The sequence below is a fragment of the Pan paniscus genome, chromosome 1 (assembly GCF_029289425.2).
Source record: "Pan paniscus chromosome 1, NHGRI_mPanPan1-v2.0_pri, whole genome shotgun sequence".
NCBI lineage: Eukaryota > Metazoa > Chordata > Mammalia > Primates > Hominidae > Pan > Pan paniscus.
Window position 1 is genome coordinate 190,540,978 of NC_073249.2, and position 26,050 is coordinate 190,567,027.

Here is a 26,050-nt window from a genome sequence, read left to right on the forward strand (position 1 = left end):
GAACCTGTGCCCTAACCCAGCCTTTTGATCCTTTTCTGCACTTCTCCCTGTCCCCCACTCCAAAAATGCCAGTGGTTCAGATCCACGAGAATATCCGTTGGGTGAGTTAGGAATTTTAAGGTAACAGCTTGGGCATTGTAACGATGATTGACAATGATGATGATTCACTGAGCAAGAACCCTTAATAGTTTAAAGAAAATAAAAACGTCACTGAGCACTGAAGTAAGACATTTATGTACTATCTCATTTAATTCTCATATCTACCCTATCATTATCACCTCCCACTCTGCAAATGTGGAAACAGCTTAGGAACTTTAAGCAACTCCATATGATTTAGTATATCCTCTCTCAAAGGATGGGTTTGAGAAAGCCAATCACACCAAAACGTGCAACTCCATGTGAACTGGGTTGTTAGGCAGCTAAGAAAGGAGGCAATGCGGCTGGGTGCAGTGGCTCATGCCTGTAATCCTAGCACTTTGGGAGGCCGAGGCAGGCAGATTGTCTGAGCTCAGAATTTCGAGACCAGCCTGGGCTATACGGTGAAAACCCCGTCTCTACTAAAATACAAAAAAAAAAAAAAAATTAGCCAGGCATGGGGGTGTGCGCCTGTAGTCCCAGCTACTCAGGAGGCTGACGCAGGAGAACTGCTTGAATCCAGGAGGCAGAGGCTGCAGTGAGCCAAGATCATGCCACTGCACTCCAAATGCTCAGAATCCAATGTTGGGGCTGGGGCTTTCCTGATCCTCCACCTCCACACTCTCATTTTGTATCTCCCCTGTTTTATGCAAGGAGGCAGTGTGACGGGGTATGAAAAACACTTAACCTACATTTCATTTTTTCTTTTTCACTTAGTTCAAGGAAAGGATTAACCTACATTTCAAACAATGCTTGCTCTTACCATCTCATGAGACAGAAGGAAGGATCCAATCAAACAATGAATGAGAAAGCATTTTGAAAACCAGCAGTCATTACCTTATCAGCCCCATGACTTCAGAGTCTAAACCACCCCCCACACAAGCTAGGGTCTTAGGCTGTTGGAGCTCAGCTCAGCAGGTGTCAGCTTCTTCTGACCATGGCTGCTTGTTCACACTAAATGAATCAGGCTGGCAATACTCTCTCAGGTGGCAGATAGGAGCAAGGGAGAGGGCCTTTAATCTTTTCCCTACAGCAGTCCCACTCCAGAACCTAACCCGGGCCCAGCCAACTACAATTCCCTAGAGATAAGTTCAAAGGTCCTCTAGTAGCCTCAAAGCAGCTTCCAGCAGCAGCAACCCTAGAAAAGGGATGGTGGCCACACATAGCCATCCACACACAACCTGTTTCCTAGCTGTCCAACTGACAATACAGATCCATTCCAGCCATTTTGGCAAGTGATGGAGATTCAGCTGCTCCTTTACCTTAGTTATAACACTCACACCAGCTTGGATCTTAGTCTGCTGTTACATATCAAGGCCAAGAGAGCTCACTCAAGGCCAGGTACTTCAGCCTATTAAAAGTATTAATCTGAGGGAGGCCCAGAGTGCACAGGAATGATCAACAGCCTAGATGAGAGAAGCCCCACTGGCATTTCATTTTGGAGAGACATCCCTTTCCTCAAAGAGATCCTGAGCGGTCTTTCTTGTCATTCTTGCATGAAGGAGTGGCAGAGAGGGACAGCGGCATCAGGGAAGGGTTATGGCTGTATCCACAGAAATGAGGGAGGCTGAGGGTGGTGGTGGGTGAGCAGTAAAACAAGTTCACAGACTAAAAAGACAAGACCAATGCTTCTTGCTTATCTTGGAATCCACAAACATCTTCAGTGATAAACCCTTTGAAGACCAGGACTGCCTCTCTAGAGGACACCCATCTAGTTAGCACTATGCAAGTACACATGGCCCAGTGCAATAATCCTGCACATACATTTAATCGCAGTTTTGGACAAACTAATTAAGGCCTGGTATCAGCTACTGTGTGTGTCAAAGGCCCTCTAACCCTTCCTGGTTATCCCCAGACACATACCAAGTAATACTTCTTGCTTTTGGGTGTGTACTCTGGGTCCCACTCCTCTTCCCGGTTTCTTTTTTGAAAATCGTTGTTGCTGTTGTTGTTATTGTTCCCAGAGTAGTTGCCTCTGCCCCAGCCTCTTCCTCTGGCTCGAAACTGCTATTGCAATAAATGAGGGAAAAAGAACAAAGGATCATGCCAGGAATGGGGAACAAACCCCCCTGCTTTTTGTTCAAACATTTTTCTGGTGTGGAATAGACAGCTGTCTTCCAGTCATATGCTAGTCAGCTGGTTTCCAGCCATTCCCTTTCTGCTCATCTCAAGTCTGCAGCCTACACAGAGGACAAACCTGCCCCAAGGGCCTCCCTATAAACAGCAGTAGTCAAGGTTTAGTGGGGGAAGTTCTGAGACCAGAAGCCGTAAGAGGCTTTCTAGCTAAGTGATTATGAACAGAAAAGTAACAAAAAATGGAAAGGCCAGGAAATGTGGGAAGGAGAACCAAAGATTCCAGGGTCTTTGGATTGGATTACTTATGTCAAAGGCAACAAAACTGGTATTCTGATGAAACGTAATCAGAGTTGGTAGGAGCAAGGGTCTCAGAGAAAGGGGGAGAGGGGAAGGTCTTACAAAGGTTCCTCGAGCTCTGCCACCTCCTCTTTCACTTGGACCCACAAAGTCTTTGGTCCCCAGTCTTGATTTGTCAAAGCCCGTGGTGCTCTCCTCTCTTTCCTCTGTCTCTTCAGTGTACTCTTCTGCTTTGTAGGAGTGAGATGACTGGGAGGAAGAGGAGGAGGATCTGGACCTGTCTCTTGCTCTCCGATGCTTCCTGTGAAAAGAGAAGAGCCAGGGTGATCAATCATCTTTCTAGGGGACACTGCTTGGCTGGGGCCTCATGGATAAGCACAGGGCAATCAAAAGTATGCCTGTGATGGAAGAAACTGATGATGAGTAACCTTATAAAGCCAGCTCACCCCCAACCTACCCACCCAAGATACTTCCTCTCAATTCTGTCAGTCATGTTCAGTGACACATCTATGTCTGAGTCTGTGATAAACATATGACATACACAGAAGCAGGAACAAAACACAGTCCATGGCCTCCAGGAGCTCAGTCTAAGATACAGGCATGAATTAATAAGGGAGAAGGAAATTAACACTATATTGAGAGCTCCAAAGTATCTGGTACTGGGCCAGATAAATAGCTTTGTATATTATCATCTGTTAGTGCTTTCTATTACTTTTATTTCTTACAGGAATGCTACCTGTCTTACAGGGTTCTCTAAATAAACACTGTGTTTAAACACTTTACACCAACATAGCTGGCATGCAGTAAAGGACAATACAACTCAGTATTATTTCCCTCATTTTACAGGTAGGAGGCTCAGGTGAAAGAAGTGAGCAGAGCTCGGATTCTAACCTAGCTCTGACTAATTATACCACGACTCCACATATTACCTCCCACTGAGCTCAAACAGGTTGTGTGACTAAGCCTAGGATCTGGCGTAACTCTCCCAGAGTTATTTCCCTTCCCTTTCCTTCATCTAGGGGAAATTACAGACTAGGGCAAATTAGCTTAATACGATGAGTCATTATCTATGTACTAAAGTCAGTACCAGCCCTGCCATGTGATAGTGGAGGTTACTGAATACCTCTAGGGGGCAGCAAGGCCAGGATCCCAGGAGTGGAGGAGTAGCAGAGCCAGCCAAATGTCAGTAACCTATCATTGTCTTTCCCTCCCTCAGTCTTCCATTATGAAAGGCATCATGCTCCCTGCTCCTCACCCACACACACTTACTCATACAAAGGGGAAATCTAAGTTACTGTCATAGGATTCATGTAACTTCAACTCTGACCCCACTAAACATCCGTGCTATTTCAAGAGGTTTTCAAAAATAAGACTCTCTGGCCGGGCGTAGTGGCTCTCTCCTGTAATCCCAGCACTTTGGGAGGCCAAGGCAGCTGGATCACTTGAGGTCAGGAGTTCGAGACCAGCCTGGCCAACATGGCGAAACCCCATCTCTACTAAAAATACAAAAATTAGCTGGGTGTGGTGGAAAGCATCTGTAATCCCAGCTACCCAGCTACTCAGGAGGCTGAGACAGGAGAATCACTTGAACCCAGGAGGCAGAGGTTGCAGTGAGCCGAGACCATATCACTGCACTCCAGTCTGGGCGACAGAGCGAGACTCTACCTCAAAAAAAAAAAAAAAAAAAAAAAAAAAAAAAAAAAAAAAAACGACTCTCAAAAGGCCTCAAATTTGAGTCTTTGCATTGTCTTTTTTTGTTGTTGTTGAGATGGAGTCTCACTCTGTCGCCAGGCTGGAGTGCAGTCGTGCGATCTCGGCTCACTGCAACCTCCACCTCCTGGGTTTAAACGATTCTCCCGCCTCAGCCTCCTGAGCAGTGGGGATTACAGGCACCCACCACCATGCCCGGTTAATTTTTGTATTTTTAGTAGAGACAGGGTTTCACCATGTTGGCCAGGATGGTCTCAATCTTCTGACCTCATGCTCCACCCACCTCAGCCTCCCAAAGTGCTGGGATTACAGGCGTGAGCCACCGCATCTGGCCAGCATTGTCTCTTATTAGCTGTGTGACCTGGGTAAGTCATTCTTCAGTTACATAAAAAAAGTTCTGGCTGGGCACAGTGGCTCATGCCTGTAATCCCAGCACTTCAGGAGGCCAAGGCAGGCAGATTGCTTGAGCCCAGGAGTTCTAGACCATCCTGGGCAACATGGCAAAACCTCAACTCTACAAGAAATACAAAATTAGCCAGGCATGATGGTGTACACCTGTAGTCCCAGCTGACTGGGAGGCTGAGATGGGTAGATCACTTGAGCCCAGGAGGTCAAAGCCACAGTAGGCCAGTGATTGCATCACTGCGCTCCAGCCTGGGCAACACAGCAAGACCCTGTCTCAAAACGGGCCAGGTGTGGTAGCTCATGCCTGTAATCCCGTGCTTTGGGAGGCCAAGGAGGTGGGTGGGAATCACTTGAGGCCAAGAGTTCAAGACCAGCATGGGAAACATAGCAAGCCCTCGTCTCTATAAAAAATTTTTAAAAATTAGCCGGGCATCATGGTGCATACCTGTACTCCTAGCTCAGCCTAGTTGGAAGGCTGAGACAGGAGGATCACTTGAGCCCAGGAGTTCGAGGATGCCGTGAGCTATGATCGTGCCACTGCACTCCAGCCTGGGTGACAGAGCAAGATCGTGTCTCCAAAAAAATAAAAAATAAAAATAAATAAATCACAGAATACCGGGGTTTGCAGGGGACTTGTTCAAAGTCACATCGCAAGTCAGAGGTAGGCATGTGTTCCAGGGAGAGGAAATCAGAGTTAGTTATTCAGACTCAACTCTGAAATGCTTGAGGGGTTCATGTTCCACTTCTAAGTGGCGGCCCAGGCACTACTGTACTACCACTTCCATTTCCTGCTGAGGATTCGCAGGTTCTTTATCTATGGGCGGCCCCAAAAGCTGCCAAGGCTCCTAATGCATAAGTAACACATTGGAATGGGAGACAAAGTAGAACAAAAGATCCGTGTTTGAGGTCAGCTGATACTTGTGATTTTTTTTTTTTTTTTTTTGAGATGAAGTCTTACTCTGTCGCCTAGGCTGGAATGCAGTGGTGAGAAACTCGGCTCACTGCAACCTCCGCCTCCCAGGTTCAAGCGATTCTCCTGCCTTAGCCTCCCGAGTAGCTGGGATTACAGGCGCACGCCACCATGCCCGGCTAATTTTTTTTTTTTTTTTTTTTTTTTTAGTAGAGACAGGGTTTCACGATACTGGCCAGGCTGGTCTCGAACTCCTGACCACGTGATCTTCCTGCCTCGGCCTCCCAAACTGCTGGGATTACAGGCATGAGCCACTACACCTGGCCAATACTTGTGATCGTAAGGCACATTATTCTAAGCTTGGCTTATCTTTCAAATGGGCAAAATGGATATCACACTAACTGTTCAATTTATCTCAAGGGGTTATGAAAAATTGATATAAAAACGCGGCCAGGCATAGTGGCTCATGTCTGTAATCCTAGCACTTTGGGAGGCCGAGGTGGGTGAATCATGAGGTCAGGAGTTCAAGATCAGACTGGCCAACATGGTGAAACTCCATCTCTAAACACAAAAAATTAGCTGGGCGTGGTGGTGGGCACCTGTAATCCCAGCTACTCAGGAGGCTGAGGCAGGAGAATCACTTGAACCCGCGAGGCGGAGGTTGCAGTGAGCTGAGATTGTGCCACTGCACTCTAGCCTAGGCAACAGAGCAAAACTCCATCTCAAAAAAAAAAAAAAAAAAAAAAAAAAAAAAAAAAAAAGCTTGCCAGCTAAAGTTCAAAATCAGCAGAAGTGTTGCTTCTTACCAGAAGGTATGGGGCTTCAACTGTGCTACTTTTCGTGACACATGATTAAAAAGTCATGGAACATTCAAAAACGTAAACAGAAACATCAGGACATAGGCATGAATGTTGCCCCACAAAGTTCAACAATGCCACCTTTGTTTAAGGAGTACCTGGAACACCTCTCTTGGAACTGTCTGTAAAACTAGTTTAAAAGGCACTTAAGATCAACAATCATGTACTATCTAGTTCCACCCTGTTTCTTTGACTAAACAGTGTTATTACTTGACAATGACTTTGGGCCATTTCTAAAATACAACTTCCCCATGAAAATGTGTGATGAAAAAGGCACATCTAAAACTGCAAAAGGAATTCCCAAATGATTCTAATGATTCTCCACACCATCCCTGTGGTCAATGTAACAGATTAACTTCTCTTATGAAGCCTTCTTTGGACAAAGATCACACTATTTTGATGTAGAAATTGTTTTCAAACTAGGGACCCTACTTGACATTTACATGGATTAAAAGAAGAAACAGGTTGCTATAATTACTAAACCTAAACTCCTCTGATTTGAAAGCTCTGGTGTATAGCCCAAAGGGGACAGACAAGAAACTTAAGAGTCTGAAAGGGGTAACAGGGGCTTACGTACTTCTGTTTCTTTGATCCTTTATGAGTTTTCTCTGTTTTTTCAGCTGACCTTTCCCTTGAGTGGCTGGAGTCTCGGGAATCCACTGATTCTCTCGATTTACCTCGTTTAAGATCTCTCTCCTTATGTTTTTTACGACGTTCAATATCAAGGCGGAGATCAACAGGATCATCTTTGTATTTTCCCTCAGCCTATCAAAAGATAAGCCAAAATTAAGGTTTCTGGGATTCAGAGCTGTCAACTCAACCATCCCACAAACTGTGGTTTTTACTCCAATGGAGGGGTGCAGAGGAAGCACTGGGAAATGTGAGGCATCTCACCCAAGCTTGGAAGGGATGCAGGACGTCCCACAGAAGTTACTCCATAAGGATCCCTCACAGAACCCACGCCAGTTCTCCAAAACAATGATGCTGGCCTTCTGAAAATGCTATGCATTGATCTCACTTTGTTTCCTTTCTGGCCCAGTAATGACTCTGGCTAGTTTAGAAGTTGAGAAGGCTGGCCAGGTGCAGTGGCTCACGCCTGTAATCCCAGAACTTTGGGAGGCCGAGGCAGGTGGATCACTTGAGCTCAGGAGTTCAAGACCAGCATGGGCAACAACCAAAACCCTGTTCTCTACTAAAAATACAAAAATCAGCCAAGCGAGGTGGCGTGTGCCTGTAATCCCAGCTACTAGGGAGGCTAAAGCAGAAGAATCGCTTAAACCCAGGAGGTGGAGGTTGCAGTGAGCTGAGATCGCACCACTGCACTCCATCCTGGCCAATAGAACGAGACTATCTCTCAAAAAAAAAAAAAAAAAAAAAAAAAGTTGAGAAGGCTAAAATTAGCTCTGGAAAGGTAGGTGGTTGGGCTGGCTCAGGATTAGCCACCACTAAGAGTAGAAAAGCTTACCTTCCCCTACCTATACTGTAGCATCCACCCATGGCTTATTCTCCACTTGGAATTATCTCTGAGTACTGAGTCCAAAGAGAGACAATGGAAGACTTAAGCAGCCTTCAAAACCCTGAGTTATACTGAGAAATTTCTCTAGAAAGGGAATATCAAAAACTATGGGGAATTCATAAACTGGTATTATCAGGTGAAAGGGAAGGGAAGGGGAAGGGGGAAAGAAACCAAAGAAACAGGGAGAAAGGGAGGAAGGGAGGGAAGAAGGAAGGGAGGGAGGAAGGAAGGGAGGGAGGAAGGAAGGGAGGAAGGGAGGAAGGGAGGAAGGGAGGAAGGGAGGAAGGAAGGGAGGAAGGAAGGGAGGAAGGAAGGGAGGAAGGAAGGGAGGAAGGAAGGAAGGAAGGAAGGAAGGAAGGAAGGAAGGAAGGAAGGAAGGAAGGAAGGAAAAAACTTCTCTGCTGGCTTCCTAAGCAGTTCAGCTATGAAGGTATGTTTTGCAGCAGCAACAGCACACCTGCTCAGACCACTGCAGCAAAGGCTTTCAACAATTCTTGGGAAACTCAGTGGGGCAAAGGTGCATGGTAGTTCCGGGACATCCCACATTAGGATTTGTCTCATGGAGGTAACTCAGGGAGGAAGAAATGAGCAGTTCATTCTGCATTAATAGTTTACATATGTGAACTACTAAACTTAAAAAAAAAGTTTAACAGCAGGAGTGGCAGAAACTAGGTTTATTCTTTTTTTTTTTCTTTTTTTTTTTTTGAGACAGAGTTTCGCTCTTGTTGCCCTGGCTGGAGTACAATGGCGGGATCTTGGCTCACTGCAACCTCCACCTCCCAGGTTCAAGTGATTCTCCTGCCTCAGCCTCCCAGGTAGCTGGGATTACAGGCATGCACTACCACACCCGGCTAATTTTGTATTTTTAGTAGAGACGGGGTTTCACCATGTAGGTCAGGCTGGTCTCAAACTCCCGACCTCAGGTGATCCACCCACCTCGGCCTCCCAAAGTGCTGGGATTACAGGCTTGAGCCACCTTGCCCGGCCGTTTATTGTTTTATCACTTAATTTGTGTCCTAACAGAGGGAACTGGGCCTCTGCATCCTCCAAAGAGCAAAAAAAGACAAAAAGACAAATGCAACACTGCTCCCAGGGGTAACACCTCCAATGAGTTGGCTTTTTTGGGGCATGGAGGACAAGATCTCTTCTGATGTTTTAAAGAAAACCTTGGGTTTTACATGGCTAGTACCAAGCTGGAGAAGGGGTACTCGGAGGAGGAAAGACGGGTGGGAGAGAAGAGAGACTGCCCAGAAGCGCCTCTCGTCACATTCAACCAACAAAACAAGTATTTTTTAGAAAAGGTTTCAGCAGCATTGGAATAACCATCTGTTATTTTAAATTTCAACTGTATATGTGAATGAAGATCAATAAATACTAAGATTTTTTTAAAGCCCAATTTAGTTATTTCACAGTAAAAGATTGTATACAAGCTTTAACCTCTTAATAACAGTGTTTACGTGCACATCATTGCAAATATAGCTGGGCCATCAAAGTAATCTTTAGCTTTAAAGTAACAGTAATTGACAGATGATAGATATGGTACAATGTTAGGAAAAAAAACTGGACCAGCTGTTTAAAAACAGTCTACTTAAGTTAAGACATGAATATTTCACTCTTCTCTGACATGCATGTCTTTCTGAAATCATGGTTGGAAATAGTGCATGTATACAGTTGATTTGATAATACTTACAAGCAGAAAAATATCACAAAAAGTTTCTTCTCTCATCATGGGCACTTGTTCCAAAACTCCTCTCTTTTTTTTCTCAAGCTCACCTCAATAGACTTTGGGGTCATTTACCATATTCTAACCACTTCACAAAGGTTGTTGATACATTTAATAAAAATTAACCCTTTGTAGTTCATTTTTAGAATTATGCCCATCCTTAAAAGAAAAACACAAACTTAAGTAGAGAGTAATTTAAACAAACACATTTCTGTCAAGTTCATGCCCAACGCACTCATTTTGTTGGAATTACTGATCAAATCAACAGTTCACCTTGTAGCCAGGTTCCCGGGGACTTTTCATTTCATCATGAGCCAAACCATGTTTTCTGAATGTACTGGGGGAAATGTCTATTCTCCTAAAATTGAAAATACAAAACGATATAGTATTCCATTGTGTGAATATGATACTGGTAATATTCTAGCTCTTAAGTTGGCTAATAGATTCACAGGCATTATTTTTCCTTACGTTTCATGACTTATGTATTACTTTTACTCTTATATACTTATACTCTCCCATAGGCAGACACACGCAGACACACACACACACACACACACACACACACACACACACACACACAGTCCCAGGTTCCCACAGTGTAACAGAAGTTAGAGGTTTTTGTTCTCTCCTGGTTTCGCTACACACAGAAAGATGGACTCACCCATAGCCTCAAAGATAAGGCCAACTTTGTTTCTAGTCCCTATCCACTGAACTGACTCCCACAACCAAATGGAATAGTCTTTAAACCTGCTGGGCTTTAAAATTCTGTGAGATAATCCTACAAGCTCCCGCCTCTAGCCCCCAGGCAAATTCTTCCAGAAGAATCCAACTACCCATGATTAAACTACCATGAAATATTAATATACAGGCTTGCCTAAAGAAACTAGCATTAGGCTGGGCGCAGTGGCTCACGCCTGTAATCCCAGCACTTTGGGAGGCTGAGGCGGGCAGGTCACCTGAGGTTGGGAGTTCGAGACCAGACTGGCCAACATGGTGAAACCCTGTCTCTACTAAAAATACAAAAATCAGCTGGGCATGGTGGCACACGTTTGTAATCCCAGGTACTTGGGAGGCTAAGGCATGAGAATTGCTTGAACCTGGGAGGCAGAGGTTGCAGTGAGCCGAGATTGCACCACTGCACTCCAGCCTGGGTGGCAGAGCAAGACTCCGTCTCAAAAAAAAAAAAAAGACAAGAAAAGAAACTAGCATTTACTCTACCTACAGAAACCCACAATAATTTCAGGCAACATTTGCCAGCTTCCAAGAATATAGGAGTTAATCTGTGTCAAGAGAGCTGTTTTCCTCAGGCCCAATGTGAGAGACTGTTGTCCCAAAGCATGTCCTGTACACTCTCAAACATAAATGCCTATAGCTCTCTTAGAGTCTGAAGGATGTTACCGTAAATTTTGTATTAAAGGTGCATTAGCAGCAGAATTTAACAAGGTGAGTTTAATGTCTGATACAAAGTCTTTTATTACAACCTCCAGTATAAGGCCATGGTCCTTACCTGTGTATCTCTGGGCTTTTCTTGTTTTTGGCTGCCTCCTGCTCAGTTCCTCTCTTTAGGTATTTAGTAAAGCGTTCATGTAATGTCATTCCTGAGGACCCAAAGTGATGCTCTGTTGGGATTAAAAGAAACACATTATGGGCCGGGCACGGTGGCTCAAGCCTATAATCCCACCACTTTCGGAGGCCGAGGTGGGCAGATCACGAGGTCAAGAGACCGAGACCATCCTGGCTAACACGGTGAAACCCCGTCTCTACTAAAAATACAAAAAACTAGCGGGCATGGTGGCGGGCGCCTGTAGTCCCAGCTACTCCGGAGGCTGAGGCAGAAGAATGTCGTGAACCCAGGAGGCCGAACTTGCAGTGAGCTGAGATCCCGCCACTGCACTCCAGCCTGGGCGACAGAGCAAGACTCCGTCTCAAAAAAAAAAAAAAAAACAAAAACAAACAAACAAAAAAACACATTATGTTACCAAAGGCAGACACAATGTTTTAACTCTTTTGCAGGAACCGGTAACCACAGAGATGCACCTAAAGTAGTTAAATCCACACAACAAACATACTGAGAAGAGGAAGGAAAAATGGCTGGTTCAAACACGGTCCCATATTGGGCACTAGATTTCCACTGTAGCTCCCATGTCTTAGGACAGAGAAACTTGAAGCTTATTCTCCTCAGAAGCACAGCACCAACTCTTGCTTGAGTTTATATTCAGATGGAACCTGCAACTGGCCCAACCCAGCTTCTCCATCACTTCTCTTAGCCATTCCCTAACTTGCCCAACCACATTTGCCCAGGGGGATGATAGAATACTTTGGGGAAGAAATTCACACCACAAGGTCCATAAGAGATCACTTAGAGGGGAGAAGACAGAGATGCTAGAAAAGTCATTTTGCTATTGGCTTCTCAGTTTTCAACCATTTTAAATCTTTGTGTTAAGGATTTAACCTGTTCTCTTGGTCACAGGTTACTAGCATTTCAAAATGCTAATAAGCTCTGCAATTAAAATATGGAAACTGCTTCTTGAACGGAATTTCCTTCAAGCCAGCCCCTAGCTTCAAAGGCCCTTTAGATGAGATACAAGGTCCCCCAAAACTCCTTATCCACCCATCATTCATCCTTCTTCTAAGTGTGGAACACGAGCCTGAAGCAGGCCAGGGTCTGGACTCACCTTTAACATGGTGAACAATGGTCACTATATGTTGGGCAAACAGTTCTGAGGGGCTACGCTGAGACTGAGCTGATTGTATGTGCTGGAAAATGGAACGAAACTCCTGTTCCTTTTTGTTGCTATGGACTAGATCTCGGCAAAGCTTACGTTCCTGAGCCAATAAGCCACTGGGTCTGAAAAAGAAATATGGGGAGGCCCAATTAGAACACAATACACAGGAAGAACATTAAAACCATAAAAATACTTTTTTGAAGAGTTTTAAATCTATCTATAAACTTCTTCCTACCGAAGTTGAAAGTAACCTCAGTGCACTGTAACTATGGAAAAGTATATACAAAATCTCTCTCTTCTCTTTCTTACTGGAATCTTCAAGTGGAGTGAAGTGTTAAACCTTAGTCACTGCTGGTTTTAACACACCCAACAAATGAGAAAGTATTTTAAAAGATAAACTACAGCTGGGTGCAGTGGCTCACGCTTGTAATCTCAACACTTTGGGAGGCAGAGACAGGAGCATCACTTGAGCCCAGGAGTTCAAGACTCCGTTTCAATCAATCAATCAATAAAAAGATCAGCTAGCATGACCAGCCAAGGCCATTCAGGGAGGTGATGTCATGAAGCGGGAGTGGGGTGTGGCTGGAATGCTGTTCACACAGACTTCCAGCTGCCTGAGTAGTTTACACCAAGTAAAAAACCAGTCAGCCTTGGCCTCCCAACTCTTTCCTAAAGTTCAGGGGACAAGGGGTAGATGTGTTGCCTTCCTTAACCCTAAAATTGTGGCCAAGCACGGTGGCTCATGCCTGTAATCCCAGCACTTTGGGAGGCTAAGGCAGGCAGATCACCTGAAGTCAGGGGTTCAAGATCAGCCTGGCCAACATGGTGTAACCCAGACTCTACTAACAATACAAAAATTAGCCAGGTGTGGTGGCAGGTGCGTGTAATCCCAACTACTGGGGAGGCTAAGGCAGGAGAATCGCTTGAACCTGAGAGGCAGAGGTTGCAGTGAGTTGAGAGTGCACCACTGCACACCAGCTTGGGTGACAGAGAGAGATTCTGGGCTGGGTGCGGTGCTCACGCCTGTAATCCCAGCACTTTGGGAGGCCAAGGTGGGCGGATCACGAGGTCAGGAGATCGAGACCATCCTGGCTAACACGGTGAAACCCCATCTCTACTAAAAATACAAGAAATTAGCTGGGCGTGGAGGCTTGTGGTCCTAGCTACTCGGGAGGCTGAGGCAGGAGAATGGCGTGAACCCAGGAGGCGGAGCTTGCGGTGAGTGGAGATCGCGCCACTGCACTCCAGCCTGGGTGACAGAAGGAGACACCGTCTCAAAAAAAAAAAAAAAAAATGGAGAGAGAGAGAGAGACTATCTCAAAAATACAATACAATACAATAAAATTGCTATGTTATTTGATGGGGAAGGGCTGTACTATAGACTTTGGCAACCCAGCTAGGAACGAAGAAGTGGATCCAGGATGGCTTCACAGGCAAAGCTATCTTAAATACAAGAAACAGTATTGGACTTGGGGGTGCAGTGATGAACAGAGAGTGAGACAGTCACTAAGGACTGAAGAGATACTTCATCACCCCAGGGATACTGCCCCCCTTCAAAAGCACACAATCACTCTGTGACACATACTCTCCAGTGAACACAGATGGACATGAAAGTATCACCACTGAAGCTTAAGACAGAAGGGGGAATACAGCAGAATGTCCCCAGGGAGAAAGGCTAGGCGACACCACTTAGGCCACTAAAGCACTGAGGATCAAGAAGGAGCACATCTCACCGTGCGAGGTCCTCATCAAAAGAGTCCATCCGGACATTGACCTGTGCCTCTCGAGTAATGGAAAAGGAAGACTTTCCTGTGGGAAAATCTCCTTTCGCTCCCAGCTTGTCTCGGCTCTCAGAGGTCTTTCTTGGGGGAGGTGAGGAGCTTTTCTCCTGGACTGCTTTATAAGCAGTCACTCGGAAATTCTTCTCAGGCACAAAGCCCCTGTGCCCACCTTCGCTTCTCTTGCCCCGATCTTCCTTTTTGGATCTCTCTGGGAAAGACTCCTCCTCCAGCTCCTCTGTTTTTCTCTGCTTTTCCTTCCCTGGAGGTGCATATACCAGGCCCTCCCATTTGCCTGACTTCTCCTCCTCCTGGTTTTTGTTTGCACCTATGACTTTAGACATAAATTTGGGTTCATCATCAAACTCAGATTCCTTCCTTCCCTTAGCTTTGTCCTTATCTTGATCATCCATCTCCTCCTTGTGGAAGTCAGCCATCTTCTTCTCAAAGTCATCTCGGAGCTTATACCTTTTGGGAGACTGACTGCCCCGAAAAGGCTTCTCAGAATCAGTTTTGGGAGCAAAAGAATCAGATTTCATTTTTCCATCACCCAAGCCTGTGTCAGAGAAGCTCCCTTTCTCTTTTATTTTTTCTTTATCGGTATTTGTTTGTTTCTGTTCCTTATCTTTTCCATTCTCTGTCTTCTGCTCTTCTAGATACCTATTTATAAAAACACAAGAGAGAGACACAAGAGGCTTCTTAACAGCTTGCTCTAAAATAGCGCCTTATTGGTTTTTGATTCTCTGAAAAAAACATGTCTTATGGATTCCTGTATTACCAAAGGACTTTCTATGCGGTTACTTCGTAATAATTTCTGAAAACTGCCATTCACAGTTCTATGAACTTGGCAATTAGGGGAAAAATATATGATCCATGGAGTTGTGTCTTACAAAAGCAACCAAAGAGAACAACAAAAGTTATTTTTAGGATACTCAAAAACAAAAACAAAAACCTACTTACCTGTAATGTGATCTAGGGCAAAAAATAACTTAAGGTCTTACCCAACCTTCACTCAGTCACTTAAAATCTGCTTTCAGCAAAGTTAACATAGAATGTTCAACCTTGGACTGTTTTGCTTTTATACAACTCACATTTGGAAATACAAGTCTAAAAAGAGACTTCAAATTTGCTTCAAGTCACCTAGAAGATCTAAATACGAAATATACTGTGAACACAAATAAAAACAAAATACATGTTAATGGGGGAGAGGGTGACAGCAGCAAAAATCATCATTCTCTTTCTTATGGAAAAGCAGAGCTCATGCTCAAGTCTTCTAAAGAGATTCACAGTCCTGGCATGGAACAAAACTTATGTTTTAAAATAGACTTACTTGGGAGCTACACTATGAGGACCCAAAGGCATAAGAATGACATAATGAACTTTGGGAACTCAAGGAGAAGGATGGGAGGGGGTAAGGGATAAAAAACTACACACTGGGTACAGTGTACACTGCTCAGGTGATGGGTGCACCAAAACCTCAGAAATCACCATTAACAAACTTATCCATGTAACCAAACACCACCTATTCGCCCAAAAACCTATTGAAATAAATAAATAAATAAAATAAAACAGACTTACTGAAGGCAAGTACAGATTCAAAACATCTCATCTGTACCATTAATACAGAAAGCTTAATCAAGTCAAAGTTGTGTTAATACAGACAAGAATCAAGGGATCAAAAAATATGCTAAATACGATAAAAGAAAAAAAAAAGGGGGAGCCACTTGCTGGGTTAGTCCCTCTTGACCACAACCTGGTCCCAATGCAACTTCCCTGTAACCTCTCTGCCATCCCAATCCATCCAACCATACAAACAAAGATTCATGTTCCAACTCACCGTGTCCCCCAGGGGAGAAAGACGGAAGCACTGTCATGTCCTCTCCTAACACGCAGCCGTGTTGGCTTCTACTGGGACATACACCCACCTTGTGATTTTAAAACAAGGCCTTCCTGGACTATGCCTTGGCCTTTCCCATTCTGCCCAGTCTCCTCAACTGGAGGGTATTGAGGGTGCAGCTCTTCACCATGATAGGCTGATGCAGATCGAACATAGTAGATGGTGGGTGCTAGAGGGTCTAAGAGCTCCAATGGCCATTCATTTTGGCAAAGACCATACTTTTTTTTGATAGCTGACCCACAAATCTCTACTGTTCTTTGGCTTACATTGGTAGAATCCAAGGCAAATTTTAAATGTGAAAACATCATTGCAGAGTAGTCTAAAGAAAGTTTATGCTGCAATACAAATTCAGGAAGGTAGGAAAGCTAGAGTTAACCTAAAGGTTTCCTTGGGTGATGCTTTTAATGTTTACTAACGAAAAGTCTAGGAAATAGGGATTACCTTTTACCATTAATCAGAGCTCTAACTTAGATCACATTACAATTAAACTGCCAGCTAGTGAGATAAAAACACAACCAGGCAGGGGAAATGAGATACTTGCCTCTTTGTATAGGCTGCTCCTCCTGAAGCAGCACTCTCCTCCTTCTGAGATGAGCCATATGTGGAGCCAGTGGATGGTGGACTCTTACCCACAGGGCTCTTTTTGGATGGACTCAGGGACCCAGAACCATGGTCGAACTGACCTTGGTGTGTCCCAGACTGATACCCAGCACCACTCGGCAGAGTTGAGCCCATCTGGGATGTGCTGGAAAGTGGAGGACTAGGTTTTGGCACGGGGCTAGGACGGGGTGACCGCCGCCTCACCACCACAGACTGGAGGGGGCTTTTGAGAGCTGGGCTTCGCTCCCGAGGACTCAGCTCAGAAACTGCTGAGGCCCGTGATGCAGAACCAGTGCCGTAGGTGGCATCTGGCCACGGCTTCGAGCTCTCAGATGCTTTTGTATCTTGAGAGGTGCCTCCAGAGAATGTCTGCTCCTTGGCCTCATCTCCCTGGTTATCCCCGGCAGCCTGAGATGGCCGGCTATCCTTAGAAGAGGACTTTTTCTCCTTTGCAGACTTGCGCTTAGAAGATTCAACTCGGCTATGGTTGGAGGAAGAACGGGAGGATGAGGAGCGCCTTGACCGGTCAGAAGACGACTTATCAGAGTTTCTAGAATGGCTCCTGGACCTTGGTGAAGGGGACCTTCTCTTTGGGGACCGGGATCTTGAACGGCCTCGACGAGGACTGTATGCTTGCCGGTAATTCTGCCAATTTGAGCGGTAGTTTCCATAGCCTCCTCGGTTATATTGGCCCCATGGATAAAAGCCTCTGTTACGCCCACGGAAATAATAGGGCCTTCTATAGCCTCTGTTGTGACCTCGGAAATCCCGATTCTGATATACTCTTGGGTGGTTTCTTTCTCTGTTATGAGCTGGAGAATATGATCTGGAACGAGACCTAGAACTGGAATGGAAAGGAAAGAGACAAATGTTTGAATTTTTGACACAAGCATTTTTATTCAAGAAAAATCTGTTCTGAAATCCCTGCCCTTATGTGTCATTCACTTTCAGTTTTGTTTTCAAAGCAAGGGCACAAATATTTAATCCCACTACGTATGGCCCTTACTAAGTACAAAAACATGGATAAGAATCATTTGAACAAGTGATGAAACACAGGTCACTTCATTCATATTGCAGCACATTTAAAATGGAGGTGTACTTCTACAGTGACTGAAAAACTATCAACATTTTCTTAAGGTAGTAAACCACACAAAGACCATTTTAATATACCATAATAATAGCTTACAGTTTCACAGGCATGGGGATTTTAACAGGGTTCCAGGTCATTGGAAACGAGAGAAAAACTGCGAGCTGTGGTACCTAGACAGGTACTCTGACCCCTATCTACACTGTGGTAACACTCCACACCCTATTCTAGTCAGCTCTCACCCCCTTGTGCGGGATGAACTTCTTAGATACCACTAAGGCTTGGGATCGTAAAAGTATGGTTACAACAGGTACACACCAAAGAAAACTTGGGAGAATGCATCTGCTCAAAGCTTAAAAGAACTTACTAAAATCACATAAGCAAAATAAAATATTGTTTTTTTAAATGGAAATGGTCTGGCTACTTAGGTCATATTTCTGTGGCTGAGCTACATGATCTTAACTAGGTGCCACAAGAGGGCACTATCTGACCATAAAGTACCCAAGGACACATGAAGTTAGCAAAGAGTAACTAAAAAACACCCCCACCCCGGTGTGCACAGAAGGCTAGTGTTGTGTTCTTCTCCATTTAACAATATATAACTCTGGTAGAGCAAGATGAATTTCCAGAACCACAGAGACTTGATAGTAACCTAACTGTACACTCCTGAGTGTCAGGCTTGTCAATGATGAGAAACTTTGTTTCCATCAAAAAGCCAAAAATTACATATGTTGGTGTAAAAACCCATTGGGGTTCTTGGATCCACTTTTCCTATCTACTATGATATAGATCATTGACATTAACCACTACTCCTAAGCAGCTGGCTACAAATAAGTAAAATTTACTAGAAAACTCTTTCAAATAATATTTTCTTTACATATAGAATAAAAACTCTTCAGTTAATCAGCAGGCTTTCTCGTATCTGACTGGGAACAGATGCATTTTTGTTTTTCCAAATAACTCCAGTTAGCAAATATACTAGTTTCTTTTCAGGATTTAACAACTAAACAAAACAGTATTTTTAAGAAGAAAGTACATTCAATTTAATCTAAAGATACAGTGGGATTGGTTTTCCACTATTTATTGCCCACTGTACTCAGATTTTTTTATCTACACCATGAATAAGAGCAACTGGCAAAGATATATCTTACTGCTGGTTGTTATTGTAATTAAGTACAATTAAAAAAAAACTTACCTTCCACACTTTTCATTTGAAAACAGTAACAATATAAGAAAAGAAGGGAGAGGCAGATGCAGATTGTGAAAGTGAATACAACCCGATTAAAGGGCTATGCTTGAGGGAGGTGATCCACCACCAGCACTAAGGAGGGTTTAATTCATGTTCCCATCCTCACAGGCTACTGCTGCTTCTGTTACCAATTACTAGTGAGGGCCCTGGGCATACTGCATCCAAAACTCGCAGTCATTGCACAGATGCAGGAAAATGAGTCTCTGCAGATTGCAAATGAAGTTATTTAAGAGATGTCACTTAAAAGGATACAGTCTGTGAAATACAAGGAAATAATCAATTTTCTCCAATTCTGTAGAACTCAGCAGTTAGTTAATTTAAAGGCATGGTTTCTCAAACTCTCTGGATAGATACTTTCCTTGCAGGAGAGGGAAAACAAAAGAAAAAACCATGAAACAGATAAGCCAGAAATAAAAACTGAACATCCAGTGGCAAATTTATCTGTTTCTAAAAACAGAGAAGTCAGACTACAATCAAGTATAAAAGCATACTTTCTAGTGGAGAAATTCCTCCAAAAAGTCTCTTCTAGGTATATGATAGCATGTAAAGTGTCTCTAGACCTACCCCAGCACATACTGCCTTCCTAAAATATTTTTTCCTCGTTTGCCAAGTCAGTGAGCAAGTGCCAAATGATTTGCAGAACAAGGAGAAAAGAACTGCCCGGAATTCCAGCTGTCACAAATACTTCAGAGTTGGTTAACATTTTTCAATTCAATTTTGTCTCTCAGTTTTGGTTGCATAGCCTCTTGGTTTTGAACCAATTATTTAGTTTCTTCTAGTTACTAGATTAAATTTTAAAAAGGTATCTTTCATAACCAAATGAGCTAAAACTGAGGTTTAAACTCCCTAAATTAAGATTCTGGGTACAGGGTAGGAGTTACTAAGAGTCTTGCTGGTCCCATGGCTTTAAAAGCAATTTCCTGAGGTAAGTAAATTTAGGGTTTCCCTTTTCAGTATTTATGCATACCTACTTTTTCAGGCTGGCTTCTCATAGACTCCATTTAATATCTACCTTGTTTTTGTTAAATGGTAAAAAAACAAAACCACTAATCCTTTGTTTAATAGACCCCTTAGAAGTACTATAGGGCTCTGGAAATCATCAAGAGTAAAAGTTTAATCACTGACTTCTGAGGTTTATTTTAAATGTCGTAATCAATTCATCTAAGACAAGGATTCTAATACTCATCTGAAATAAACAGCAGGGGTTCCAAGTGTCAAACATGACAAATCATCTCCTTGCTAATATACTTGTGGGAAAAAGAATGAAAATGTACAAAGATTCCTCTTTAGCACACCAATTTAAATACACCAATATTTCCCAAACTCACATATAGAAACCTGTTATTTACTGAAAGCTTCTTATCTATCCACAAAAGAAAGTTTAAACACTTTTAAAGAATGAAAAATCCAACTCACAACACACCAAGAGAGGAAAGACGCTGGAGGTTTGGCATCCTATTCCAAGACATAATTAAAATAGGGAAATCCACCTGAAGGTGTGAAAACTGACTGAATTAGGAAATACTGGCAATAAATTCAAAAGAACTGTTCTCATTATTCAGTAAGATAAAGTGATGTTTTCAATAGCGATTTTTAAAAAGTTTTAAGATACATTTACTAAACAGATGCAGCTTGTTAGTAATTGGCACATTGTATACAAATTACTCCTGGTAAGTTTCTGTAAGTTTATTTTAGTGAGTTGAAGCTTCTTTTCCTTGCCATGTTGTTCATATTATTAATCCTCTTAGCTATCCTTTCTTTGCAGTGATGCACATAAACTTTGGTTCAAGCCTTCAAAAATAATTTGGTGAAAAATAATCAGCTATAGAGATTTGAAGCAAGCAGCTCAAATAAAAATAAAATGTTCTTTCTTCCAAAGTGGGTGGGAAATACTATGTGCTGGCAGAGGAAAGGAATCAGGCAATCAGCATGGCAGTCAAAGCTGATCTGGATTTGTAGTTTAAAGAGACCTGGAGTATCTTATAGCCCAACCCTGCACCTCAAGCCAACCCCCCAGTCCATTTGACACTCACAGGAAAAGTCTAACAAAAGATCTTCAAACATCCACATCGACTGATGCAATGATTATCTCAATATACAAAGTCACACCCCCTTACCTCAGCCTGCGCTTCCTTGAACGAGACAGAGATCGGCTTCGGGACCGAGACTTCGAAAATGAACGAGAACGAGATCTTGATGCAGATCTTGAGCGAGAAGAGCGAGATCCAGACTTGGATTTGTTTGTTTTTGACATCTCTGAAGAGAGGATCACTTTTCAATTACACCTAATATAAGAAAATGCATTAGAACAAATGAGTGAGTTCCTTTGCAAATGTGAACCTCTTTGGACATTTTAGAAACACATTTCTTTTAATCTGGGCAACTTGAGAAGACCCCATATCTACAAAAAAAAAAAAAAAATTTTTTTTTTTTTAATTAGCCAGTCACGGTGGTGCGTTCCTGTAGTCCTAGCTATTTGAGAGGCTAAGACAGGAGGGAGTGCAAAGTTACAGTGAGCTGTGATCACACCTCTGCACTGCAGCTCTGGAGGAAAGAGCAATACCCTATCTCCAAAAAAAAAAGAGAAAGTGGCTGAGCACGGTGGCTCACGCCTGTAATCCCAGTGCACTGGGAGGCCAAGGTAGGAGGAGGACTGCTTAAGTCCAGGTGTTCAAGACTAGCCTGGGCAACATAGCAATATCCCGTGTCTACAAAGTTAAAAAAAAAAAAAAATTTTTTTTTTTTTTGAGATAGGAGTTTTGCTTTTGTTGCCCAGGCTAGAGTGCAATGGCTTAATCTCGGCTCACCGCAACCTCCGCCTCCCGGGTTCAAGCAATTCTCCTGCCTCAGCCTCCCAAGTAGCTGGGATTACAAGCATGGGCCACCATGCCCGGCTAATTTTTTTGTATTTTCAGTAGAGACAGGGTTTCTCCTTGTTGGTAAGGCTGGTCTCAAACTCCCGACCTCAGGTAATCCGCCCGGCTCGGCCTCCCAAAGTGCTGGGATTACAGGCGTGAGCCACCGTGCCTGGCCTACAAAGTAAAAACTTTTAAAATTAGCTGGATGTAGTGGTAAGGGCCTGTAGTCTTAGCTACTCCAGAGGCTAAGGTGGGAATGGCCTGAGGCCAGGATTTTGAGACCAGCCTAAGCAACATAGGAAGATTCCCCCACCTCTACCAAAAAACAACTGTTTAAATAAAATAAACTTTAAAAACAGAAAGTAACATTAAAAAAAAAAAGATGAAATGACTGATTTTTAAAAACCACTCTGCTCTTTCATCAAAAGGAATTTCTTAGTAGTACAAATCCCAAACAGACCAAGCCACAGCAGCAAATGGAAAACCTGACATGTAACCCTAACTGGGTAATACTGTAAGAGATGACCAAGAATGAGGGTGCTTATTAATTTTGGTGCATGCAGTCTTTTCTCAGTAAGCAAAGAAGCTTTGAGACTAAAGTCAGCTGTTAATAAAAGTACTGAGGAGATGTGAGACAGGTTTCCTAGTTCCAAGAGAAGAAACCCCATGCAATTTAACTTAGTTACAGAGTATGTGGCACATCTAGTCATAAAGAACCATCAATTTGTTCCAGCTCTTTATTACAAAAGAGTCAGCTGGGGGCGGTGGCTCACGCCTGTAATCCCAGCACTTTGGGAGGCTGAGGCGGGCTGATCACCTGAGGTCAGGAGTTCGAGACCAGCGTGGCCAACATGGTGAAACCCCATCTCTACTAAAAATACCACAAATTAGCCAGGCGTAGTGGCAGGTGCCTGTAATCCCAGCTACTCAGGAAGCTGAGACAGGAGAATCTCTTGAACCCAGGAGGCAGAGGTCACAGCGAGCCGAGATTGCGCCATTGCACTCTAGCCTGGACGACAAGAGCAAAACTCCGTCTCAAAAAAAAAAAAAAAAAAAAAATAGAGTCAACTTTCTTTCAGGGTCATTTTCCCACCAAGAAACAAATAGTCTTTTTCCTTTTTTCCCCCTCCAGGAAAGAAGAGCGCCTCTAAGTTGCCCTGAGAAGTTAACGCCTGGTCTACAAGGTATACTTCTCTCCTTTATACTCTATTAGCGCCTTGGACATCTTCCCAGCAGTAAAAACTTTAAGTGCTAAAGTACATGTCTATCAAAGACAGTAAGAGTAAGGAATCTATCAAAGATCACAAAGCTAATTAATAGCCAAACCAGGCCCAAACTCCAGGGCCTATTCTATCACACTTTGCTGCCTAGCAAGATTCTGCCAAGTAATGCTGCCTCTTGTCTGTGAAGGGAAAATAATAATCAAATATTTCTCCCCTCCTACCCCTCAGAATTTGAAGATCTCAGCTCAAAAGCTATCTCCTCAGAGGTTCACCCTGACCACCCAGTCAAAAATAGCCACCAGTCATTCTCTAGGTCCAGTATGTATCTTATTTGTTTCTTCAGAGCAAAACTCAGTATGTGAAACTATCTTGTTTACTTGTTATTCTGTCTTTAATTAGAACGTAAGCTCTATAACAACAGAAACCTCATCTTTCTTTATTTAGTGCTGTATACCCAACGCCCAGAATAGCAAATGCTTAACCAGTGTTTTTATTAATTCATTTTATCCTTGAGGAGGGCATTTTTAATCCCGTTTTACAGATAAGAATTTTGAGGCATAAAGAAGGTAATTAACTTGCCCAAGGTCATACTGCCAAAATCCAAACCACGATCGACTTGCTCATTCATTAATTCATTCAGATGGGGTCTCCCTGTGTTGCCCAGGCTGGTCTCAAACTTCTAAGATCAATGGATCCTCCTGCCCTGGCCTCCCAAAGTGCTAGGATTACAAGCGTGAGCCACCCCGCCCAGCCTCACCGTTGGCACATTTAATCACTATGTTATATTGCTTGTCTAGAGCAGTGTCTGGCATACAAGGGGTACTAACGAACTTATGGAACCAATGAATGCCAAGTGTCCACCCTTACCAAGTTTACAATCTGATAAAGGTGACAAGATATAGATAAACCGAAAGGTAGTATTTATTTTTGTTATATTCAAATAAAATACTTGAATTTCAAGAACTTTCCGAAAGACAAAAAACGCCTAGGAAGCTGCTATAGCTCCAGCTCACAGGGGAAACAAGCAAAATCTTAAGAGACATAATTTAGAGGAGAACTGAGAAACTAATAAGAAGTCAGAGACAAAAGGTGATGAATAAAAGACTGCTAGATGAGGATGCCAAGAACCCACAGTTTTAATCCTGCCAAAAAGATCACACTGTTGCAAGCTCTAGCAAGGTCAAAGATATTTCAATTTGGAGCTATTTTTGGCAGTAGTGTCACTATATGAAGTCAGAATAAAGGAGTAAGTTATTCAGGAGTGGAAGGTGGAGGTATAAACAAACAATTTACAATGAGAATATTAAAAATAAAAATACACTTTGTTTTTTTGGTTGTTCTTAAGCATTATTTTGGGGTTCTCTGGGTTCACTCTTGCCAAATGGAGACCTTTATTTCTGTCACAAGTTCAGGGATATCTATCTATGTCTGCCTAGTAATAGACTGTCTAACATTCTATTTTAACTTGGGTCAGAAATAAAAATCCATCTAGATGACTTACACAACAGGTGGATATCATCAGACTTTAAAAGAATAAAAAAGGGCAACAAGTTAGTGGGAAAGGAAACACTCATTTCAACACTCAGAAACTAGAAAACTAAGAAGCTAATTTTCATTAAGATGAAGAAAAGCTGCCATGTAAATACAAACAGAGCCAAACTTAACAATTCTGCACATATTAAGCTTACCAGAATTGACAAGTGCACTCAAGAGCTGCAATACTGTGACACCCCCCGACTCTCATTCCCGGAGCTTCCTCTTTAATGTGATTTGAAACTAATTATTTTATTTATGTATTTATTTTATTTTATTTTTATTTATTTATTTTTTTTGAGACAGAGCTTCGCTCTTGTTGCTCAGGCTAGAGTGCAATGGCATGATCTCAGCTCACTGCAACCTCTGCCACCTGGATTCAAGTGATTCTCCTGCCTCAGCTTCCCAAGTAGCTGGAATTACAGGCGCCCACCACCATGCCCAGCTAATTTTTTGTACTTTTAGTAAAGATGGGGTTTCACTGTGTTAGCCAGGATGGTCTCGATCTCCTGACTTCGTGATCCGCCCACCTCGGCCTCCCAAAATGCTGGGATTACATGCATGATCCACCGCGCCTGGCAGAAGGACAGAATTTCAAACAGCCTTTTGAATTGATTTCAGATATAATTCTGTCACTAGGAGAAAGAATTTGTTTTCAAACTGTTCTGCAGAGACACTTGAGAGGGTAGCACAAGCCCATCATCCTTTTCAGAAGCCCAAGCCTTCTTGACTCAAACTACTTGTCTAATTACCAAGCAGATCAATGGTCCTTGATCTTGAAAACAGATGCGTTTTACTTAAAACACAATTGTGTTTAAAAAAATTTATCCTTACATTTACGGTCAAAACCCGATTGAAGCCTGGTGCAGTGACTCACGCCTGTAATCTTAGTACTTTGGGAGGCCGAGGCAGGCACATCACCTGGGGTCAGCAGTTTGAGACCAGCCTGGCCAACATGGCAAAACCCCGTCTCTACTAAAAATACAAAAATTAGTCAAATGTGGTGGCAGGCACCTGTAATCCCAGCTACTCAGAAGGCTGAGGCAGGGAGAATTACCTGAACCCGGGAGGTGGAAGTTGCAGTGAGCAAAGATCACGCCAGTGCACTCCAGCCTGAGCAACAAGGCAGGACTCCGTCTTAAAAAAAAAAAAAAAAAAAAAAAAGGGCTGGGCTCACGACTGTAACCCCACTCAGCACTTTGAGAGGCCGAGGCAGGTGGATCACCTGAGGTCAGGAGTTCAAGACCAGCCTAGCCAACATGGTTAAACCCCCTCTCTACTAAAAAAAATACTAAAATTAGCTGGGTGTGGCAGCAGGAACCTGTAATCCCAGCTACTTGGGAGGCTGAGGCAGGAGAATCGATTGAACCTGGGGGGCGGAGGTGGCAGTGAGCCTAGATTGTGCCATTGCGATCCAGCTTGGGTGATAAAAGCTGAATTCCGTCTCAAAATAATAATAATAATAATTTT

At 43.2% G+C, this 26,050-nt stretch overlaps 1 protein-coding gene across 18 annotated transcripts in view; it reads right to left on the reverse strand.

The window, feature by feature from the left end:
* The window catches only part of THRAP3 (thyroid hormone receptor associated protein 3), a 98,835-nt gene that overhangs the window by 1,659 nt on the left and 71,126 nt on the right, over positions 1 to 26,050 (reverse strand). For 12 of the 18 annotated variants that reach the window (XM_063608759.1, XM_063608766.1, XM_034961323.3 and 9 more), the window contains 9 exons: positions 21,084 to 21,251; positions 16,572 to 17,474; positions 14,089 to 14,793; positions 12,305 to 12,477; positions 11,137 to 11,248; positions 9,903 to 9,987; positions 6,968 to 7,155; positions 2,611 to 2,809; positions 1,999 to 2,142 (listed from right to left, as the gene is read on the reverse strand). In XM_063608759.1, coding sequence (XP_063464829.1) covers positions 1,999 to 2,142; positions 2,611 to 2,809; positions 6,968 to 7,155; positions 9,903 to 9,987; positions 11,137 to 11,248; positions 12,305 to 12,477; positions 14,089 to 14,793; positions 16,572 to 17,474; positions 21,084 to 21,220 — 2,646 coding nt within the window. In that variant the 5' untranslated portion in view covers positions 21,221 to 21,251. The remainder of the gene's footprint in view (positions 1 to 1,998; positions 2,143 to 2,610; positions 2,810 to 6,967; positions 7,156 to 9,902; positions 9,988 to 11,136; positions 11,249 to 12,304; positions 12,478 to 14,088; positions 14,794 to 16,571; positions 17,475 to 21,083; positions 21,252 to 26,050) is intronic. The other 6 variants (XM_034961328.3, XM_063608769.1, XM_055095392.2 and 3 more) reach the window with 1 other exon arrangement.